Source organism: Diadema antillarum, unplaced genomic scaffold (assembly GCF_040938485.1).
Source record: "Diadema antillarum isolate AM-2024a unplaced genomic scaffold, OU_Dant_1.0 seq00000555_RagTag, whole genome shotgun sequence".
Taxonomy (NCBI): Eukaryota; Metazoa; Echinodermata; class Echinoidea; order Diadematoida; family Diadematidae; genus Diadema; species Diadema antillarum.
This window is the reverse complement of record NW_027271498.1, coordinates 402,086-422,933: the sequence shown is the minus strand read 5'-3', so window position 1 is coordinate 422,933 and position 20,848 is coordinate 402,086. Positions and strand designations below refer to the sequence as shown.

The 20,848-nt window shown below is 38.6% G+C and overlaps 1 protein-coding gene across 1 annotated transcript in view; it reads right to left on the bottom strand.

Annotated features, from left to right (window-relative positions):
- Positions 1–20,848, bottom strand: part of LOC139734958 (uncharacterized) — a 108,256-nt gene that overhangs the window by 7,818 nt on the left and 79,590 nt on the right. The window contains exons 25-36 of the mRNA XM_071645735.1: positions 20,006–20,115; positions 18,664–18,771; positions 18,160–18,212; positions 16,934–17,112; positions 16,065–16,112; positions 15,376–15,592; positions 14,448–14,571; positions 11,929–12,005; positions 10,073–10,215; positions 9,356–9,398; positions 2,549–2,832; positions 1,916–2,055 (exon numbers count right to left, since the gene is read on the bottom strand). Coding sequence (XP_071501836.1) covers positions 1,916–2,055; positions 2,549–2,832; positions 9,356–9,398; positions 10,073–10,215; positions 11,929–12,005; positions 14,448–14,571; positions 15,376–15,592; positions 16,065–16,112; positions 16,934–17,112; positions 18,160–18,212; positions 18,664–18,771; positions 20,006–20,115 — 1,526 coding nt within the window. The remainder of the gene's footprint in view (positions 1–1,915; positions 2,056–2,548; positions 2,833–9,355; positions 9,399–10,072; positions 10,216–11,928; positions 12,006–14,447; positions 14,572–15,375; positions 15,593–16,064; positions 16,113–16,933; positions 17,113–18,159; positions 18,213–18,663; positions 18,772–20,005; positions 20,116–20,848) is intronic.

Genomic DNA, 20,848 nt, shown 5'->3' with positions numbered 1-20,848 from the left:
TGTCTGGGTTTGTGCCTGCATGTGTCAATAGTCTCTAGGGAAAACATAACAGCACCAAGCATAATTTGATGAATTCACTATTTTTTTCTCTCGTCCATATAGAGGTACATGAGGTCAAGAAAACACTAGTAATTAAATACATGGCAGCACAAAGAGCATAACCATATTGTGTTCGAGGTAACTGGAAGCTGGCAGTGTACAAAAGAGACCTACAGATGTACATGTATGTCCTATCCATACTGCGCAAAATTCCTGTGTCAAAATGCTGACTTTTTTGTATTTTTTTTTTGTGATACTTTTGACATGATGAAAACAGGATGGTAATGTTTACAAAGGTTTTGATTAACTTGTTATGCAGGCAAGGTTATTATCATAATTCACAAGAAAAAAAAACCTGCAAAAAAAAAAAGAATAAGAATAACACACATACATACACAGAGCATGTACATACACACAAACACACATAGACACAGAGATAACACACCATTACTCATTACTATCAAAACAAAAGGAAATTGAACAGGAAGTGTAAAATGGACATTGAATTTTGTTGCATGAGATTGATGTTCTATTCATAGACAAGGAGCTGCAGTTGTATGTCTGCTAGGGAGTTACCATCACATGGCTTTACTCAGGGCTTGACACTGATGGTGGCCTGGTGGCCCTCTGGGCCAGTAAAAAGTTGATGTCAAGCCACCAAATTTCTAACACAGTCATCATTTGGTGGCCCTATCAGGCGAGTAGGATTCACAATGGCTGTATAAAGTTTCCTTTAAGTTCAGACCAATAAAAATTTGAAATCTTGATATAATAGTGGCCTGAACGGGCCACCAGAGGAAAAAAAAAATAGTGTCGAGTCTTGCTTTCAAGTTAATAAACAATTTTGTTCTGGTTGTTGTTTTTTTTTTCTTTCCCTCGTTCTCTCTCTCGCTTGACCTGATCTGCCTCTTCTGCAATTGATCTTATATATTCTTGGATATATGTGTAACTCAATTATGTTCTCAAATTGAACTTTAGTGGCACAAAAAAAGACAAAGGAAAACAGAGTTGCCCGGTGGTTTTGTATATACACATTCATTCCTGCCTATAAAAGCAATCCTAATGCTAGCGGCACAACAAATGGGAGTCTTTTCACGTTGAGGTGATTATTGACAATCAATCATATATTACCCGTGGTCAGTATCTCCGATTCACATTATCAATTACACCCAGAGTAGATGGTGGAAACTTGCTGCTGATACGTCCTACCCTACCCTGGAACTTGCACTGTGATTCCTTTTTGATTACCTCCCATTCTTCACAAACCTATTTCTTCTTTCCCCTGAATACATCCAATTTCTTCTGTTCTGTATTTTAACTTTTAGTGGTTTTTTTTAACTTTCTCCTTCTTTCAATAAATCGTTTTTTGCTTCCCCTTCCTCATTTTTCTCCTTCTAAATCTCTACCTGTTCTTCTTTTCCTGCTTGTCTTTTTTCTGCTCTTTTTTCATTTCTTCTTCTCTTTCCTCTTTTTTCCTCTAGTCCTTTTTCTTTTAATTTCTGTTCTTTGCTTTTATTTCTTGTCCATTTTCATATTGTTTCTTTTTTTTTCTCCTTTTTTTATCTCGCACTCTTTCTTCCTCTCCATTGTTTGTCTTTCTCTTTCTTCTGCTTCTTCTTCCTCATTTTGAATATCCTTTTTCGTTTCTGGCCATTTTTCTCCTTGCTTTTCCTTCTGATATTGCTATTAGTATTCTATCCCAGCTTTCCATGCAAACAAGAGATAAGGGTGTAACAGAAATCCAATGCCTACTGGAACCAGGTGGTGCCTGAGAAAAGTTCACAGACATTTCTGAGTCTGGTTGGGAATGGCTTAACATTGGGACATTGTCACACTTTTCATCGAACAGGGTGCTTGGGGTGCACAAAATACTCACTGGAAGAGTTGGGTCTGGACGGCCGGAGGTTGGGCATGACCGGGTGCGTGGACGGCCTGGAGATGGTCACGTACGATCGCACGCTGCTGTTGGCGGCGTTGACCAGTCGGTCCCCGCTGAGAAGGGCTTTTGTGGCAGCACTGGTGGATGAATGGGGACAAAGAGTAAAAAACATGAATCATGTGTTTGTTTGTTTGTTTGTTTTGATAATCTATTGCCTCATGACACTACTCTTGTATTAAGATCTTATGCTTCTTCCACTGTGCATAACTGCAGATATGCCCTGGAGAGAAATGAGATCAAGTGGGGTACAAGGAAATGACAAAACCACATGCAGTGTAAACCACATTATCATGACACTCGATGCTGTAATGAGCCGTTTGAGACGTGATGTTCATTGCAAATGGCAAAAACACATGAGCAGGTTAAGCAGTGCATTTCTGTCTACTGGCACCAATCTACAAGTACATACAAATGTAAGTGTTTTCACTGTTGGGTAGTCCTCATATGGACAGTCTTTGATATCAAGAATTGTACCGACTAACCAAAGTATGAGAACAATATGCACATTCTACTTAAAAACGTAAAGGTATATGCATTTCAGATTATTAAGAGAAATATATAAAATCTCACCTGACTGTGTTCTGGCCAATCAGTAGGCGATTCACGTCCAGCTCCAGAAGGCGAGGCGTGTTCATGAAGTTCAGCTTACCCCCCGTCAGTCCTCCACTGGTACCCATTCCGTCCCCTCCGTGGCTGGGCAGGGACGTGGACATGGACCACATGGGCTGGGGCAACTCACCCACCATCTGGACTGCTGAGCCTTTGACCGGCACCCCGCCCGACTGGGTGTGACCCATGGGACTGTACAGCTGGTGGGCGTCGCCCCCTCCTCCCCCTGGTGATCCCATTGAATTCTGGTTAGGAGCAAAATGGATGGAGGTAAAAGTTTTGGTGATGGTTTTCTCTAGAATTTCTAGAATTTCTTTACACACAATATTCAATGTGCACAGATACAATGTACTGCAAAGTGATAAACAAATTCAAAATAATTAATATTTGTCATTCAATTTGTGTTCTTCAGTTATGTTTTATATTTCCTTTGATCTATATCTGCAATACAATGTATGTAGTCTTCCAAGAATATAAAATGCCTTCCTCTATTGCTGACCAACATACAGTGTGATTTAACTGATGTGAATGACCACCTATATATCATGAATTTTGTTAACAATGCACATGAAAAACATTTCACCTATTTCAATGGCAAATTTCTGTCATTAAGTGATGTTGTCCACATGTTGAGTCCATAATTTCACTTTCAGATCTTTGGTTATCAGATACAAAACTGTATAATGATACATGTAATTTTAAGAGAGATTCATAAAAGGGTACAGGGGCCTTTAAATATGGAACTAGTAGCAGGAGACAGTTCATGGCTCCAAACATACCCTCGTTTGGGTGCGTGATTTTCCAGCCTGGTTTGCAACTCTCTGTTGAAAATGTCTTGTCTTGGGAAGATTTCTACACTACCGTGTGCTCTGTAACAATCACAACTGCCTTGGAGAAAAGAAACAAAAAAATCACACAGCCACAGTACACTAATTTTGCAGGTTCTTGTGCACCATGGATTTTAAAAATGAAAACCACCTCTGCTAATTTGGCTCCTCAAGTAGGTACACACAAATTAATACTGTATACGCCGAACATTTCGCGAGGTTTTTATTTTCGCGAATTTCGCCAGTCGGGTGCTATTCGCGAAATTAAAGACACGCGAATATATTGACTCTGATCCCGATGTGAATGTTACGTACAGTGTACGCGTGTACATTTCTCCGTTCAGTACAGGACTCCATGATCGCGAATTTAACCACTTGCGAAATCGTCGGGAATTCCAGATTCGCGAAAATTTAGACTCGCGAAATATATGGCGTATACAGTAGTTGCCTTCCTAACTTAGCATTTTACAGTTGCAAGATCGAACAAAATCTAAGGTAATTCAAGCAGTATTCAATAATCCATAATTGCCATATCTAAAAGAATTATTCAATCTTGGCCCTGTTGCATAAAAAGATACAATCAAACATAAGTCAGAAAATCAAAAATAAGTCAGGTATCAGCCAATCAGAATTAAGTATTGACAGGCTTGCAATGTTTGATTTTCTGACTAATGTTGGATCTTAACTTTTATGCAACAGGTCCCTGTCACAATACTGCTTTGGTGCACTTGTTTATTTCCTAGAATTTCAGCTTTATTTTGTAAGTTTTCAAAATTACAAAATCATGTACTCGTAAGTCTACTCAAAACAGATGTGAATTCACAAGAAACTAAAATAAAAAACAATTATCAATCCTGGAAGGATTATTCCACCCGATACACATTCAGGCACACATTCAACAAGTACAGACATGTATTAACAATCAAACACACTCACAAGCACAAGCCGACTGAGATGCAACCTAGCAAAATGAACTCCAATTTTGGTGTCTCTACAGACCCTATAAACCAGTGGGTTGCACACAAAATTTGGGGCAGGGAAAGACGGTGCTGGCGTGCGGGGATTTGAAGAGCCTTCAGGCCCTTTCCAAGAGCCTAGTCTCCGTTCAAGGAAATACTATCTTGTCACAGTCTGACCGGCATTGGGAAGAAAAGCAAAGCCTGGGGAGTTCTCTCTTGCCATCTGCCAACTCCCGGTAGATTTAGGAGTGGATGTGTTCCATCGCCGTTATCTTGACAAAGTCTTCCACCAAAAGAGGGTGGATTTCATTTCTCCGCAGGTATGAAACTGCGAGAATTCCCCCGTCCATCCTCTTTGGGTAACAAATTATGGTCAGTCTCGTTACGTCCCACGGGTTTTTAGGGTGAAAGCATCGGTGTCATATTTGTGAAATAGAGCTTCTGAGAGAGTTTTTTGGCGGTAGACACTTGTTGTGAGCAAAGGCAATAACCAGCAAGTTGTGCACACTGCTGTTACTTTTTACATCCTCAGCATTATCAGTGTGAAATGGAGTATCTTCTTTGCACATTGTGTCATCCCATAAGTAGCATTATGTGCCTTATTCACATGCTGTTTCATTATTGTAATCTCGCCGGACAAAGGTTTTTCTATAGTAGGGGAGTGCCTAGATATGATTAAGCCCATTCAAACACAAGAGTTATCTGCATTTAAGCACTGTGATGTGACAAACGATTTCATGGCCAAAAATCTAATTTGGCTGAAAGTGCAACACTTTAACTCTGAACTTCACACACCGCAAAAAAGATGGCACCACGACCCCGAGCACTGTTATCTCGAGCTCGTCCATCACTATATGATCAGTGATCTAACCTAGTACAGTGAGTTACATCACAGGACTAAAAACTTCCATTTGCAATCCACACTCAAAACTATCATGAGGTATCAACAGCCTGTTCCTAGCCTGTGTAAATCTTCCTCAGTCCAGCCCCCTCCCCCTTCATATATATATATATGCGTCATATACTGTTCACTGTTGCAAAACTAAGTGACTTCTACTTTTATGTTCATTATCTTTAACTGTAAATGATCTTACTATTAAGAATGTAAATATTCTCTTCCAATTCAAACCAACTTCTTTTCTTATTGCTGACAGAGATTTAGAATTAAGTTTGCTGAAAGCAAGCTGAAGAAAAGAGCATTCATGATAAAAATTTTGTATATTATAAATGCAGCATCATATACTGTAAACCAGAATTTATTTGCATCAAGAAATTTTTGCAAATTGGAGCAGATGATCTTTTTCACGGCATGAAACTTTCACAAATTGGGAAGTATCATTCAATGCATAGTGTAGACAAAAACTTTTGAGTGCATTCTACTTTTGTAAATCTTGGCGCCTCAAGGAATTCGCGGAAGTTTTGTGCATGACTGTAAAAATGTTGGGTTTTACAGTAACCTGAAATGATATGACACATCGGCACTGCAGACATTTTAACACAAAGAAAGAGATTTGAGACACAGACATATAAATAAATAGACAAATAGAGAGAGAAAAAAAGAATGAGAATAATAGAGAGCGAGGAAAAGCACAGTCATCACATTGAATGGCTTTGGGATAGGATTACATTTTCAGATTCCATCAAAACACAGAAGAGAAAAAGAAGAAGTAAGTCACAGTTCAAAAAAGAAAAAAAAAAGGCACCGCATTACTTCTTTTTCTACTCCTGTCATGTAAGCCCTATCGATTGAACAGCGTTAAAAAGTGTGCTGCATCAACTCGGGCATCGTTATATTCCCCCATGAGTCGGCATTTTACCGGCTGAAACCCCGCACCGATTCATTTCAGAGCCATTTCTTCTCATCACTGACACCCTCCTGCTGCCCAAGGTGGGTTTTTTTTTTCCAGTGATTGTTGCCTTTCCTCACACCTATTATCTCAGGTAGACATCCTACCTTGATGTTCACGGGATTTGAGAATATAAGGGGATTGCTGACCATGAGAAGAGAGAGAGAGAAAAAAAAATGAATTCTGCCTGGAGAAAGATGTAGAGATAGAGAGGAGTAAAAAAAAAAAAAGAATAGGAAAAAGTCACAAGCAGGAAAAGCCAGAAAGAAGAGCAAGAAAGACTTTGCTTTCAGAGATAAAACAAGAAAACATTACAGAGAATATCTACAATTGTACTTCAAATGACCTTGACGGCAATATCTCATGGGATATTTAATAGTGGTATAAGTGACTCGATAGAAGAATCCCTTCCTAGGTTAAAGAAAAGAAAAAGTGGACGATGGTAAGAACTAAAAGAAAAGGAAAAACAGACAGTGCTGGGAATAGGGTCAAATAGGGGATAGTGTGAAATGTTGACGCTATGAAAATATTAACATCTTGCCGATGATCAAGGCAATAATGTTCCTCTCTATATCAATCTGGGTTTTTTTTAATTTGATTTGTCTGATTACTTTTTATTCAATAATTTTCAGAAGTGAAAGAAAATCTTTCCATAAACCCTTCTCTACCAAATGTTATTACTGAACCACGTGACAAGATTTAGATCAAGACTGAGAGCATGAAACTCGACTTTAATATTTATAATATGCACAAAAAATAAGATAAAGCATGTTTCACATGTAACATGTAAGATGGGATGACGTCAATCAACAAAAGAAGGTGATAAGCCCGTCTGCTTAAAATAAAAAAAGCAAGAAGGGAGAAGTGTAGCTAACTGAAAGAAAAAGGTGTCTTGTACAAGTCTCAAGGGCTTGCTGTGATGTCATCACACCTAATATGGGGAAGAGTTGATTTTCACAGGAATAGAATAATTTGTAACGCTGGGATAGCTAATCACGGGTGTTAGATCAGAAGTGTGAAATAAACTGAAACCTATTCTCCAGTAATTGTGATACATCATAACTTCCTTGGGGCCCATTCAGGTCACCACTTCCTCTGTTACACACTACTATTATCTAGTATATTATTTACATCTTGTCACTATATTGGTACATGTTGTACATTTTGCCTCCACCTCATTCCCACTAGGGTTACATTAAAGTCTGAACATGGTTTTCCAAAAAGATTGTAAATTTTATATTCTCCAGTAATTGTGATATATCATACCTTCTTATGAGTCAAATTTAGCAACAGATACCACGTGACTGTTAAATGCAATTCACATTGCTTGCATTATTCACCTGAAAGTAGCATTACTACAATTTGCCTATACCTCCTCTGAAATTGGAGAAAATGCTTAACCCGTTGCGGACGGACTGATTTTGTTACAACATGCATTTCCCATAGAGACCTGCCCGGGTATACTCGGGACTTGTCCTAAACACGCTTAAGTATACAATAATCTGGTCCTTTAGGGCCCACTTCCCTGGGCTCCTACTGGGATTGAATTTTACTGTCAGACTTCCAACAACTTTGTATCCCCTGCCGCTAAGACAGATCCCTGCTATGTGTAGGTTTGGTTAAAAGCTAAGCATGATTTTACGGAAAGAACTTGGCACTGAAAAAAAAAAAAAACATATTTGGATAATGGCCAGCAGAAAAAAAAAAAGGCAATCAAAATACCTCATTTTACCATCAGACTCAAGTGGGATAAAATGGAGACATAATGAAATAGTGTCATCCACAAAAAAGAAAAAGAAAAAAGAAGAGTTGCAGAGATGATTCTCTAAAGTCTAATTATGGGAAACTCATACTGACACTAGCAGATATGAAGAGGCTTCATTCAAATCATGTGGTACTTTTCGGTGCACTGATTTCATTTGCTTTCCTGCCTAACTATCTCTGACCAGTAAATTCTCTGTCCCTGTTCAGTATGGTGTTTTACAACCACATTACTGTCACTTGCTTTGAAAGCCATATCATTTGGGACAATTACTGATACGAACTGTAAAAGATTTGGGTAAAACATATTTGTAAACATAAAGTGTCTATTTAACTACTTGAATACATGTAAATGAGCTGGCTACATCCTTAGCTTCATCCACCTGAATTGATTCATCTGGTTCTATATGACCACTATTAAAAGAAATGAATCCTTGTCAGCAAGCAACCACAAGGCTGACAGCTTATGACCCCTCTGTGGGACTACGGAATGACGGTAATGTGCCTTGCCTAGAGACACAACCATACAGGCTGTAGCAGTCAGGACTTAACCCTATTCTAACTGGGAGGGGGGTCAAATTGACCGCCCCCTCGACATTTCGCGCCACGATTTCGCAACGCACAAGGCTTTTGCCGCGTCGTTTCACGACTTTTTTCATTGAAGTCTCCCGCATATTTTGAGACCAAATTTGCGACGTCCGGGTACACCGTATTGAAGTTACGTAATGTTTTGCATATGCATGTCAACCAAAAAACAGCTCAAATTCATGATATCGTGTGCAAATCCAATGCAAATTGTGTTTTTTGGTTAAATTGATATAAATTAGATTATTTCAACTTTTAATCATTGAAATTAATCAATTCTAGTGTAGTTAAGTCTGAAAAAGTGCCTGCAACAAGTTTTGGCAAAAAAACAATAGAAAACGAAAGGTTGAAAAAAACAATAAAATACATAAGAAATTAACAAAACAATAAAAAACAAAAGAAATTAATTTCAATTGAGCTATTTTTTTACACAAAAATTGTTTGATGTGTCTTGAGGAATTCTGACACAAAAATTTAGCAATCCTCCAGTCTTTTTAATGGAGTTATAGGTAAAAATATGATTTCATGCACAAATTTGCATAATTAATTCATTAAAAATAGAAAAGCAATATATTTCTATTGTATGATGATGTAATCTTGTAGTTGACATTCAGCTCTATCTTCAGGCAAAATTTCGCGGCGATCGCGCGATCGGTGGCCGAGATCTGAAGGGGGGGTCAAATTGACCCCCCTTCAGTAAAAACTTGGTCTCAAATAGCCCAGTTAGAATAGGGTTAAAGCCTGGGGGACTGGGAACCAGGGACCTTGTGACCCCATACTCTCACCCACCAAGTTGGAGGGAGCATCGGCATAGTCACTTTCAGTATCAGTCCTGCTATATGGACATGAGACATGAAAATTAATGAAAGTGATAAAAAGAGGCTGGATATATTCATCTTAAACACTTGAGGAAGACACTTAGGCCCGAATTCACGAAGGTGGTCTCAATTTAAACCATGGTTTATGTATATTTCTTCTGCGTAGTGTATGATTGACACATTGCGTACGCTATTAACAGGCATCCAGTAAAAGAACGTGCATTGATACGCGCATGTATTGGTACGCCTATTTAACGCTTATTTTAGACCATGGTCTAAATTTGTACCATGGTCTAAGTTTAAGCCACCTTCGTGAATTCGGGCCTTAAAGTCAGACGGCCATATGTCATATCAAATGATGATATACTTTGAAACCAACATGACACAAATTACAGATTCAGTCAGAGGCAGGTGACAGAAATGGATACTGGCCACATGCTGGATGGATTGCGACAGTCCCTGCATGACAGCCCTCACATGGGTACCAGAAGGTAGAAGAAAAGTAGGGCGCCCTCAGACAACATGAAGACAAATGACAAGAGAAGGAAAGGACGTCAATGAGGTGGGCATCATGGAGCGCGGCCAAGCCAATATCCAAGCAGGGAAGCACTGTAGAGAGAAACTCGCCGCCCAAAGGGCCACAGAGCCTGAAGGGGATAGGACAGGTGAGATGAGGTGGTTGACGTACCTTCCCTTCCACGATAGAATGGGCTTGATCATGAAGATTCCAGACTCCTGCTCGATATGGGTGAGGGTCTCCATGAGGAGGTGGGCCAGTCGGTTCCTCTCCGCCGTCAGAGAGTCCATCTCTTCCCCCCATCGCTGTGCCCTCTGCAGGACACGCCCAAGGAAATAAAAGACATAATTTAGTAAACTCCAAGGGGAATAATAGAAAATATACATGTGGATTAAGTAAATGCAGCAATATTGAGAGAACGCATCAGTAAAGTTTGAGGAAGATGGGACAATCCATTTAAAAAGTTATGATTTCGAAGTTTTGGTGCCACCATCGCTGGATGAGAAGACTACAACTTACAGTTTGTGACATAATTGCAGGACAACAATAAAACACAGTATGAAAAGAATTTATGTAACATATTTTCATTTTTTTAGTATAATGATAGAACATCTCACTTTACAGTACTGTATTTCTGTAAAAAAAGCAGGGGGTTATGTTACCCTATTGAACACATGTCAGTAACAAGTCGAGGGAATATGTACTTTTCATGGAGAATTCTCTTATAGTTTATATCTTCTCAATGCCGTTGTCTTGCAGTGACATCATGAACTGTTGTTCACTTCTCATCCAGTGATGGTGGCACTGAAACTGTGAAAATTCATATTAAACTTTTGAACAGATTGTCTGATTTTCATCAAACTTCACTGATGTGTTCTACTAATATTGCTGCATTCACTCAATCCACAAATATATTTGGGTGGCATTTCCCTTCAACCTGCTGAAGACTAGTCCCGACTATACATCTTGGGCATGTGTCTATGGAAATTGTGTGTTATGGCAAAATCAACCTTTTCTCAATGGGTTAATAGCCAGAAAAATGACTTCCTTAAAAACAAAAGCACTAACAAAAACAACAAAGCAACAAAGAAAGGTGATGTCCCATATTCATGTCATTTTAAATTTCTTGATTGTCAGACAAAACTGACCAAAATGCAATGCTCAACATCAACCCATTGACAGAACACTCTTTAAATGATCGTGATGGATAAGAGCCATCCTAAAAGTGTGAAAATGGAAGTTCAACAAAATGAAATGTTGGATCTTACTTGTTAAGCATGGTGACAGGAAACCCTGCACAAATTTTACTGTAGTTACAATTTAGTTCATTCCTTTGTGATAAATGAATATGTTACTTGATATCTAAATGCCTTAGCAGAATAGTCTGTGGTGTCAAAATCTACTTTCTTTAATTGGTAAATGAGAGACAGAAATGATACTTATTTCAGGATAAAATTTTCTTTTCTGAACTTTCACAACTACATGTATCAAAGCTTTTTGGCCTTCCCTTTGTTCCTTGTATGTGTATCACAAATTTTTGTTATCTTTTTTTTTTTTGGGGGGGGGGGGGGTTGGGGGTGGGCAGAGAACAAATCATTAAATCCAAAAGTCACCTGAAAAATCCATAAATGTGATTGCACATATGAAGTGTCATTGAAGAGCTATCATCTTTCAAAACATTTTATTCTTCCCCTACCCCCAAAACAATGCAACAGAGTGCCATACATTGACCCTTTCAGGCTGAGGACAACATGTTGGCATCATTGAAGTCTGTAGTCATTGTATTTACCCTATAAAGTCAGGCGCAATGTCTTGCTGAGCTTTGTTTGTTTGTTGTAGTTGTTGTTTTTTTCCAACTTTGTCCTGATATATATCTATACTGCAGTTCACATTTGTTGCAGGCAAGTTTGCTAGAGAAGTCAGATTGATGAATGAATGTCTGTGTGCATTTGAATGTCATTATTCAACATGGTCCAGCAGCCACATGAGGGACTAATGAAGAGAAGGGATGATGAAGAGCAGTGTACCTTGCTTTGTAGTTTTTCCATTTTTTCCAGGAGAGTGTAGACTTCCTCATCGATCGAGTTACTCTGGCGGACCTTATCTGTGAAGAGACGCAGGGAAGAAGTACACTTTACCTTTGGGATTAGTAATTTAAAAAATGTTTGAGATATCACATTTGATGCATATGTGTAGGTCAGTTGTATCGCAAAACATCCTACCATACAAAATTTTGGCAATGAAGCCTAAAATATAAGGAGATATCACTATTTTTCTCATTAAACCATAACTGTAGACGGTTTAGTCTGGAAACATTTTTGTTATAAAATATAGTTCACATTTTGTATATTTAACAGTACTTAACATCGATTACACTGGGTCAAATTTTTACATCGCTTGTATCTATCCCTACCTCACATTTTAGAACTAGTTTGAAGCACTAATGCTGGGTTTTTGTTTCATCTGCAAATGGTAAATTGTGCCTTCAAACAAACTTTTTATTGTACATCATCATCATTATCATTATTATCATTTAGGGCCTATGCAACATTTCCAGAGGACAATATATATGTATTAGTCACAAAAAATAAAAGCATACTGTAGTACAAAAATATACGTAAGAACCCTGATGTGCTTCCATTACCCAAGTTGCCAGTCAGGAGAAAACCAATCAGGAATGACTATGGCCCTAGGGCCTTTGCAACCAATTTTATGAAGCACATCAGGGAATATCTTTCAAAAAAAAACCACCCAAAATATTATACTGTAAATGCCTTTTATATAAAAAAAGTCATAAGACAAATCATGAGTTACAAACACTACAGGTGCATGGGTTAAATACAGGAGGTCAATGAACTTTGTCCTCATTCTCATGTGTGGGTTGCTTGCCCCACAGCAACCTTTTAAATGAGCATTACACAGACTGTCCCATTGTACTGCGTGTCTGTAGTTGGGGTGGGGGGGGGGGGGGGGAGTGGAGGGAAAGTCTGCATACTCTGCCATAAGAAGATATACTTTAATACCTCCAAACTCACTTTCTCTAAAGCCAATCGCACACTATACAGCCGTATGACTCACAACTACATGTACGTGTATACGACCTTACGACCATAAGACCAGGACGTACAACCTGGCAAACGCACACTACACGACCTGATCTTACAACTGGTCTTACAATTGTTCTGGCTTCAGTAGGTTACCAATGAGTATATAGAAGCGCACGCAGTGCGCATTGCGTGCGCTTCTATACTCATTTCATAATACTTCATCATGCTGAAAGCCCACAACCGGTCGTGGAAATTCAACATGTCAAATCTCTACGACTGGCACCAAGATCGAGCCGTACGACTGAAACTGACAATGCTGGTGACATCATACTTCCGGTCTTAAGGTCGTACGACTGGTTGGATCGTATAGTGTGCGGCGGGCTTTAGTCTCCGAGACAAAATTTAATCACAGGGTCTGTCTAATGATATACATGAGTTTGATGTCACAACTGTCCTTTGGAAGGATTCCACACGGAAAGATTAGTCCTATTTTGGCAAATTTGTGAGGCTAAAATGTCACTGTTTACATCAAAAGGGCATTCTCTGCTATATGCACAGCTAACTCTTTGCAAGTAGCAGCCAATAACAGTATGATGCACTAAATTGGCCTAGATCTCCAAATGGATGCATGAGGATCACCTTTTGCTTGCAAGAAGGGGCAAGGCTAGATTCCCTGTCAACATGCACAATAATCCTACACCCGCGTATTTCAATTGATGTTGTTTTCAAACATAACTCATGAAGTGGTACGGTGTACAAACAACATATTTTTGGCACTGGGTAATCGGATCCCAGAATTACAAATGAGCAATGGCAATGAAGCTTCTTATGGAATCTTTTACGTAATTTGGCTGGGTTCCAGATTGCTTGGCTCATTAGAGGAATAGTGCATGTTACACGGTTTTCTACAAGTATGTGGATTTTCAGAGTGACTTCCTTGCTATTAACCTGTTGAGGACGAGCTGATTTTGCTATAACATGTTTCCTATGGATATTTACCTGAGTACACTAGGGACTAGTCTTCAACAGGTTAAAATGATGCAACCCAAGTTGAAATCAGACCTTTTGACAATAAACAAGAGACCCAGGGGTCTTGCACTCACTTGAGCATTGGAAGTTCATCTTTGCATTGGGGACCTAGTGGGGACTGGTGTCCATTTTAATATGTATTTTATCAACCTTCACGTACAGTGGAACATCATACATTGATTTGGCATTAACTGACAATTATTGCATGCCAGGTGTTTTTCACGATTCTATTAGACTACTGTATGCGCCAAAGATTTCGCGAGTTTTTTTTTTGTGTGAATTCTTTTATTTTGCTAATTTAAATACACGCAAAAATATTGACTCTAATCCCAATATGAAAGTGACGGTGACGAATTTATCCACTCGCGATCTTGTCAGGAAGTCCTGATTCGCAAAAATTTAGACTCGCTAAATATATGGCGTATACAGTACATGAAAGCTACGCTGCATTGTGAGAAATGCGTACGAACCTTCTATGCCCTTCATCTGTGTGTGGTGTGTGTACTTGCGCACCATGTGCACCAGTCGCTTTGCTGGCAGGACAGTGTACTGTTCCATGGACCTCACAGCCTCGTTGTACTCCTCTGCTGATACCTATCACAATCATTGACAGAAGTGAGAACATACTGGACCACAATGTGCCATGTAGCTATGAAACGCTTCCAAGTATACACTAACTTCAATTCAAAAATTAAATCCTGCTCCTTCCTACATAATGCCTAGTTACACTAATAATGTTGAAATAGTAGCCAATTTTTTTTTCCCATAACATCTTGATCTCTTTTTGAGAAGCGTCATACACAAATGACAGAAAAAATACACAATCAATCTCTCATCAATTTGAAAAAGGTACACAAGGAAAGAAAAAGCTACAAAAAAAAAAGATAATATTCTTTAAAAAGTGCATTTCAAACACAAACTGGACATAGCAAGCAAAACATACAGCAACAAACAAAGCATTAAATAGAAATCTTAACTAAGTAAATTGAGGAGTATGTAAAAACTACAAGATGTGTTCCCCTTTTTCAGTTCAGTTCGGTTTATTTTCATTCATCATAAAATACATAAAAATACAAAGACACATACAACTACATGTACGAACTGAGAAATACTTGTTTCATGTGAATGGGGATCAACAAAAAGAACTTTAAGGTCTTTAATATGTCACTTTAAACCCGGAAATATAAAATATTACATGAAGAAGGACACAAAACATTTATGAAAACAGAAATCCCTCAACCCCCAACCAAAAATCAAAATGAGTGGACAAACGAGAGTACGATTGTTATGTAGTGTACGTGTAATCTATGATTTTTGTCCATCTCCTCTGAAAACCCCTTCCAGGGACTTACAACCTCCCCCCGGTGTTTTCACAGACTCGGTGCATCCCATTCGTACCTTCTGAGCACTAATGCCCCTCTTGAGGGCTCGCTGGTTCCTCTCAGAGTCCGACCGCGAGAAGATGATGGTGGGCTCCACCTGCAGATCCCTACTGGCCGTCGCCGTGGAGACACGGGATGGCGTGGACATGGATTTGGCTCCGCCCAGCGCCTGTAGCTCACGCTGCAGATCCTGGATGGTGTCCTGCATCTCCATGATCATCACTGTGTTGTTACTGCACACAGAAATAGGTGCGTGGGACCAAGGCCAAGTTATGAGGCTGCTTCAGGTATAGGAGCAATGTCATAACAACACTACAGACTCTAGCACTTTGCAGTCGTCAGTAGTGACCTTCATACCTTCATACCTTCATCCTCAAAGTGACCTTCATACAGAAAGTAATCTCTCAAACTTAGACAATGGAAAATTCACATTAACACTGAAATGTCTGTATCATAACTAAAGTTGCAATTAATTTGCAATATTTCAATTTTAAAAGTCGTGAAAAAAAATAGTGAAAATAAAGCATTATGAGCAAGGCTGCAGAATCATTGTGATGAAACAATGTTACACGGTATAATATTAAAATGCAATTCCTATTCAATTTCACAAACTTGGAATGAATGCAGCTAAATGTTTGCCTTTCAGTCTCTTTCTGTCCATAAAAATAATCTTGGTTGCTTTCAAGTACAATGTGTTGCACTCACTTTAGCTTATCCTCGTAGTCCAGCTGTTGTTTGGATGCCTCCATTTTCCTGCAAATGAAACAAAAAAAAAAACATGAACAGATGTGAATAGATACATAATTCTTTGGGTAGCAACCTTGAAGGCATATGTGACTGCTTCAAAATACATAGGGACTGTCTGCTACATTACCTGATTTTGAAATGTAGATACAGCTGTATTTTGTCTACAATATCAATATCATGTACTGTAATCAAGCATGTCTATATTTTACAATACCTTCTTTTATAACAGCCATCCTTTCTTCTCAACACTTCAATTAATTTATACTAAAACTCTGTAAAACTTTTGGTATAACTAATAAAAATTTGCAGAGTTAATCTAAGTGAGCTTTCAAGACTGTCTGATCTTACAAAGTCATCTTGGTCATGCTGTTGCTTATTTTGATGAATGTAATCTTTAGCCCTCACTCTGCTTTGATTGCCGATTGGTTCGCATGCTGGAATGCTTTCGTCACCAATAACTACATATGTCTGGAAACCTATTGTCAATAAATTGAGATTACCTAATCCCCTTAATTCCTAGTGTCTCACCATAGTCTTCCCGTTGGACGTACACACATTTTGTCACCTTGGTGAGCTAGATAACTTAAATTATATTAATATCAAGTTTAACAGACAGAATTGGATGCTGATGAAAACAACAGGGCCCCATTTTATCAAAAGATATCATCGATTACAAATTTCTCCACCACATAGGCTGCCATAGACATATGATAGAAATCAACTATACAAACTGTATAATCAAAACTATAACTCTTCATAAAACAGGGCCCAGATGGCATTTCACAGTAAGTACCTAAAGCATGTAAAGGGTTATAAAGTGAACTCACAACTTGTCATAGTTTTCTCTCAGCTCCTTGACCAGCTCGTTGGACTGGACGGTCAGATCTGTCATCTCTCGCTCCAGCCCTTCCTGGATGGCGGCCGCGGAGGGCAGCTGGAATCCGAGGCCACCGCGGGACTTGCCTGTGTCCGCCCTGGACACCATTAGGGAGGACACCGCTGGTTCCTGATGAGGAAGACACATGCGGCAGTGACTACAATCAGATCTACGTTGTACATGGTCTTTGATTGTGTGATCGTTCTCTTCAAACCCCACTGTCTTCATGCTTGTTTCTTGATGTTATGTAAATTAACACTATGTGTGTTTACAATGCCATGGCACAAAAAACCTCATACAGCTGTAGCATTGTATGCACTGTCCAAAGTCCCTGGCACAGAAAGGCTGAAACTGAATTTCATATCCTTAACATTTAATTGTCCTTAAAAGGCAAGGCCAGTGCAAAAACGTTGTTCTTCTTGGGCAAAATCTGATGCACAAGGGCATCTAGTGCCATGGAATTGGCAGTGTACGTAGCTCATTCCAATGTCAAATAGTTCTAGCATGTTATTATGAAGGTCCTCTAATCAAGTTCATAGCTATGGTTGTGTAGGAATGCAGACATTTACCTACATAAAATATCGATCCAGATTTGTTAGAGAATCTCCTTGCTGCATAACTCTGTACAGTGTAGCTACAAAGACCATTCATTCACTGCTATTCTGCAATTATCATTTTGTTTATAGCACATCCAGAGAGCACAATCTCACTAATATGTAGATATTAGGTTTTTCATTGCTTTCTATTGAATAGCGATGCTGTATTCTTACTGTAATAAACTGCAATATAGTGAAAGATCTTTTTTTTATTGTTCCTTTTTTTTTAAAGGGCACACACACACATATCGTCAACTATTATGGCAACGAGTTGAGAGTACTTGAATTTGATGATGAACAATGAAAACACTGTTACTGTCAGGAAATTGCAGATACGGTCCAATTTGATAAAATGTTATAGGATCATATTCTCACTTTTGTCACTGGTACACATACGTATTTCTCTGCTACATGGCAGTCAGTCCCAAAAGGTTGTTAGAATACTTGTGAACAATGATCAACTACAATCCAGGAACTATCACTTCCTTTCAAGTACAGCATACTTTTTGCAACAAGAAGCGAAAACGACATCTTCGGATGATTATTGGGAAAAAAGCAGGAAGAAAAAAAACAATCTTACTGGTTCAGGTGTGGTCATGACCGTCCCAAAGACAGATAAAATCTCTTTCAGGACTGCAAAGAAAAACAGAGTAGATGACAAACACTGAGTTCAATACTTCTCCTTTGAATTATAGTGCAGATGCTTTTTGCTAATGTGTCATTCAAGGACACAATTACATGTAATTCTGGCAGTATAAGATGGTAGTGCATATACGTGTAGATAAACATCCAATTCAGTATGAAGGGATATGCCGTAAGTTTCATAAGCTTTGCTTTCAACCAATACCATAAGTTTACCATCACGTGTGCCTGGTTCTTGAAAAGGACATAATTTAAATGGCAAACATCATCATTTACAAATCATTATCATTTTAACTATAATTATGAATACTAATGATCAAAATTAGTTTTCTATTCGACATTTATCAACAATGCAAATACAAGCAGATGTGATAGTAAGATAGATGGGCAGCATATAATGAGGGATATTTATTGATTGGAGTTCAAAGGTCACAAGACTCACATGTTTCCACATTGCTAGTCATCTGTGAGATCTGGTTCTGCACATTGGTGTCTCTGTTAAAGTGAAGAGTTTTGATCTCAGCCAGCTGTTCCAGCGCCGCCCCAAACTCTGAAGACAGCAAAGAAAAGGATGGAGGTTAGGACAAGATCCTGTACAGCAGAAACTTTGATCTTTATTTTGTTCCTATTTTCATTATTTTTCCCCGTAGACCAATATTGAGACTCCAGAGTTGTCTCCAGAGACAACTCCTGAGAATGGACAGTCAAGCTGTCCGGAATGTCGAGCCCTCTCTCTCTTTGCTCTCCCTACTCTCACCTCTGGTTCACTGTCCGTTTCAGGACTGTCACATTCTCAAGAAAGAATACTTGCACTCTCGCTCACTCTCTTTCTCGCTTCTTTCTTATTGATTATCTCCCATCTCCTCTCCTTCCAACAGTTCATTTCAGGACTACCTCATGGTGAATCGCAAACCCAGTATCTGTAAATATTGAGACTGTGAGATTTTCATCCTGTAACAATACTTTATCCTTTTTTCCCCTACAATGAAGGATTACAAAATGGCACAGACATACAACAGAATACACACTGAAAACTGAGAATAAAATTCAGAAATGATACACAGAGTATACTTTCAAATCAGAAATGTTCGTGTGCATTTTGATTTCATGAATTTCGTGAAACCCAAGATTTACCAAATTCAAATGCATGCGAAAGTTCTTGTCTACACAATATGCACTGAATGCCAGTGGCAATTCATAAAATTTCATGCTGCGAAAAAGTCCGTTGGCTCCAAATGGCAAAGATTTACTGAATAATCTTCATGAAAAAAATTGACAGACTGTACAACGGGCATTTCACATCAGATGCTGACATAGGCATACATCAAAAGCAGCTGATGTGAAAAAATTAATAACTATTGATTGAAAAAAAGACAAGCACCTTCCACTGAGGTCTTTAATTGAATTGAACTTTAAAACCTAGCTCTTTAATTGACATTGCTTGCATTTACATACATGTATATTCTATGGTAAAGTAATATGTTGTACAGTAAATGTTCTTCTGTATATCATAAATTCTTCTGATGCTATGTTGAAATGTATCATATCATATTCATTTGCTAGTTTTCAAAGCACCATGAGTATCTTTGTTTTTGTTTTGTTTTGTTTTGTTTTTGTTTTGTTTTGTTTTGTTTGTTTTTTTTTGGGGGGGGGGGAGGTAGAATGAGTGCTCCATTAGAGTCCACTATGATTACTATCAATAATCATTATTACTACATTGTAATCTGGGAAATCATCTGCTATGACAGAATGAAGCATCCGTCCAATCCATACAATGTATATACCTTTGTCATTCACCACTTTCATGACGTTATCCTTGAAGTCAGAAATATGCTGGTACGTCCTGAGGTACTCCTGTACGATGGGATGGTCAGCGACAGACTCCACAGAGTGCCTGGTCATTGACCGCAGAGAAAGAATTAAAAGTGATTAAATCAATACTTTTACAAAAATACTTTCTGCATTCTTATGTGCATGCACATTGGTTAATTACGTGCATGCAAGAGTAAACTGAATTCATTGAATATCAAGAACATGGTTGCACTTGCTAGAGAGGCGTGTTGGTTTGAACAAGGCATCAAAAAATCCATTTGGGAGCAAGTGAAAAAATCCATTCTCAACAGGAAGGAACGCCTTTGTCTCAACCTATCACATGGTACCTGCCTAGTACCGTGCATTCAAAAAGATTCCCAGCTGTCTTTCACGCAATGTAAAGCGCATCAGTGCATGAACTTCCAGCACACCTTCTGACATATACAGTGTAAGAACCATTTTTTTCACTGGAAGGATGCTAGGAGAAGCCAATTCTTAATCGGCAAAACGTAAAGTCAGATCCCGTTTTCTGGACCTTACAAATTTGGAGGTTACATGCAACAGAGTTTTTCATATCTTTAAGTTGTCTTGTTATTCCCCATGTCATATATGTACATTTGTATCTTGTATTACTACGTATATACTATTTTCCAATGTTACCCTCCGTTGAAGCTACCTGACGTGTACAAAAATGGCCAAAAAGCTTGTAGTATGGATATAGCATGTATGCACATGCATACATGTACTCCCTTGACATGGGAGTATTATATCTTCTTAGAACCATTTTTCAGGTTGTTAATCTTGAATGTGCTCAA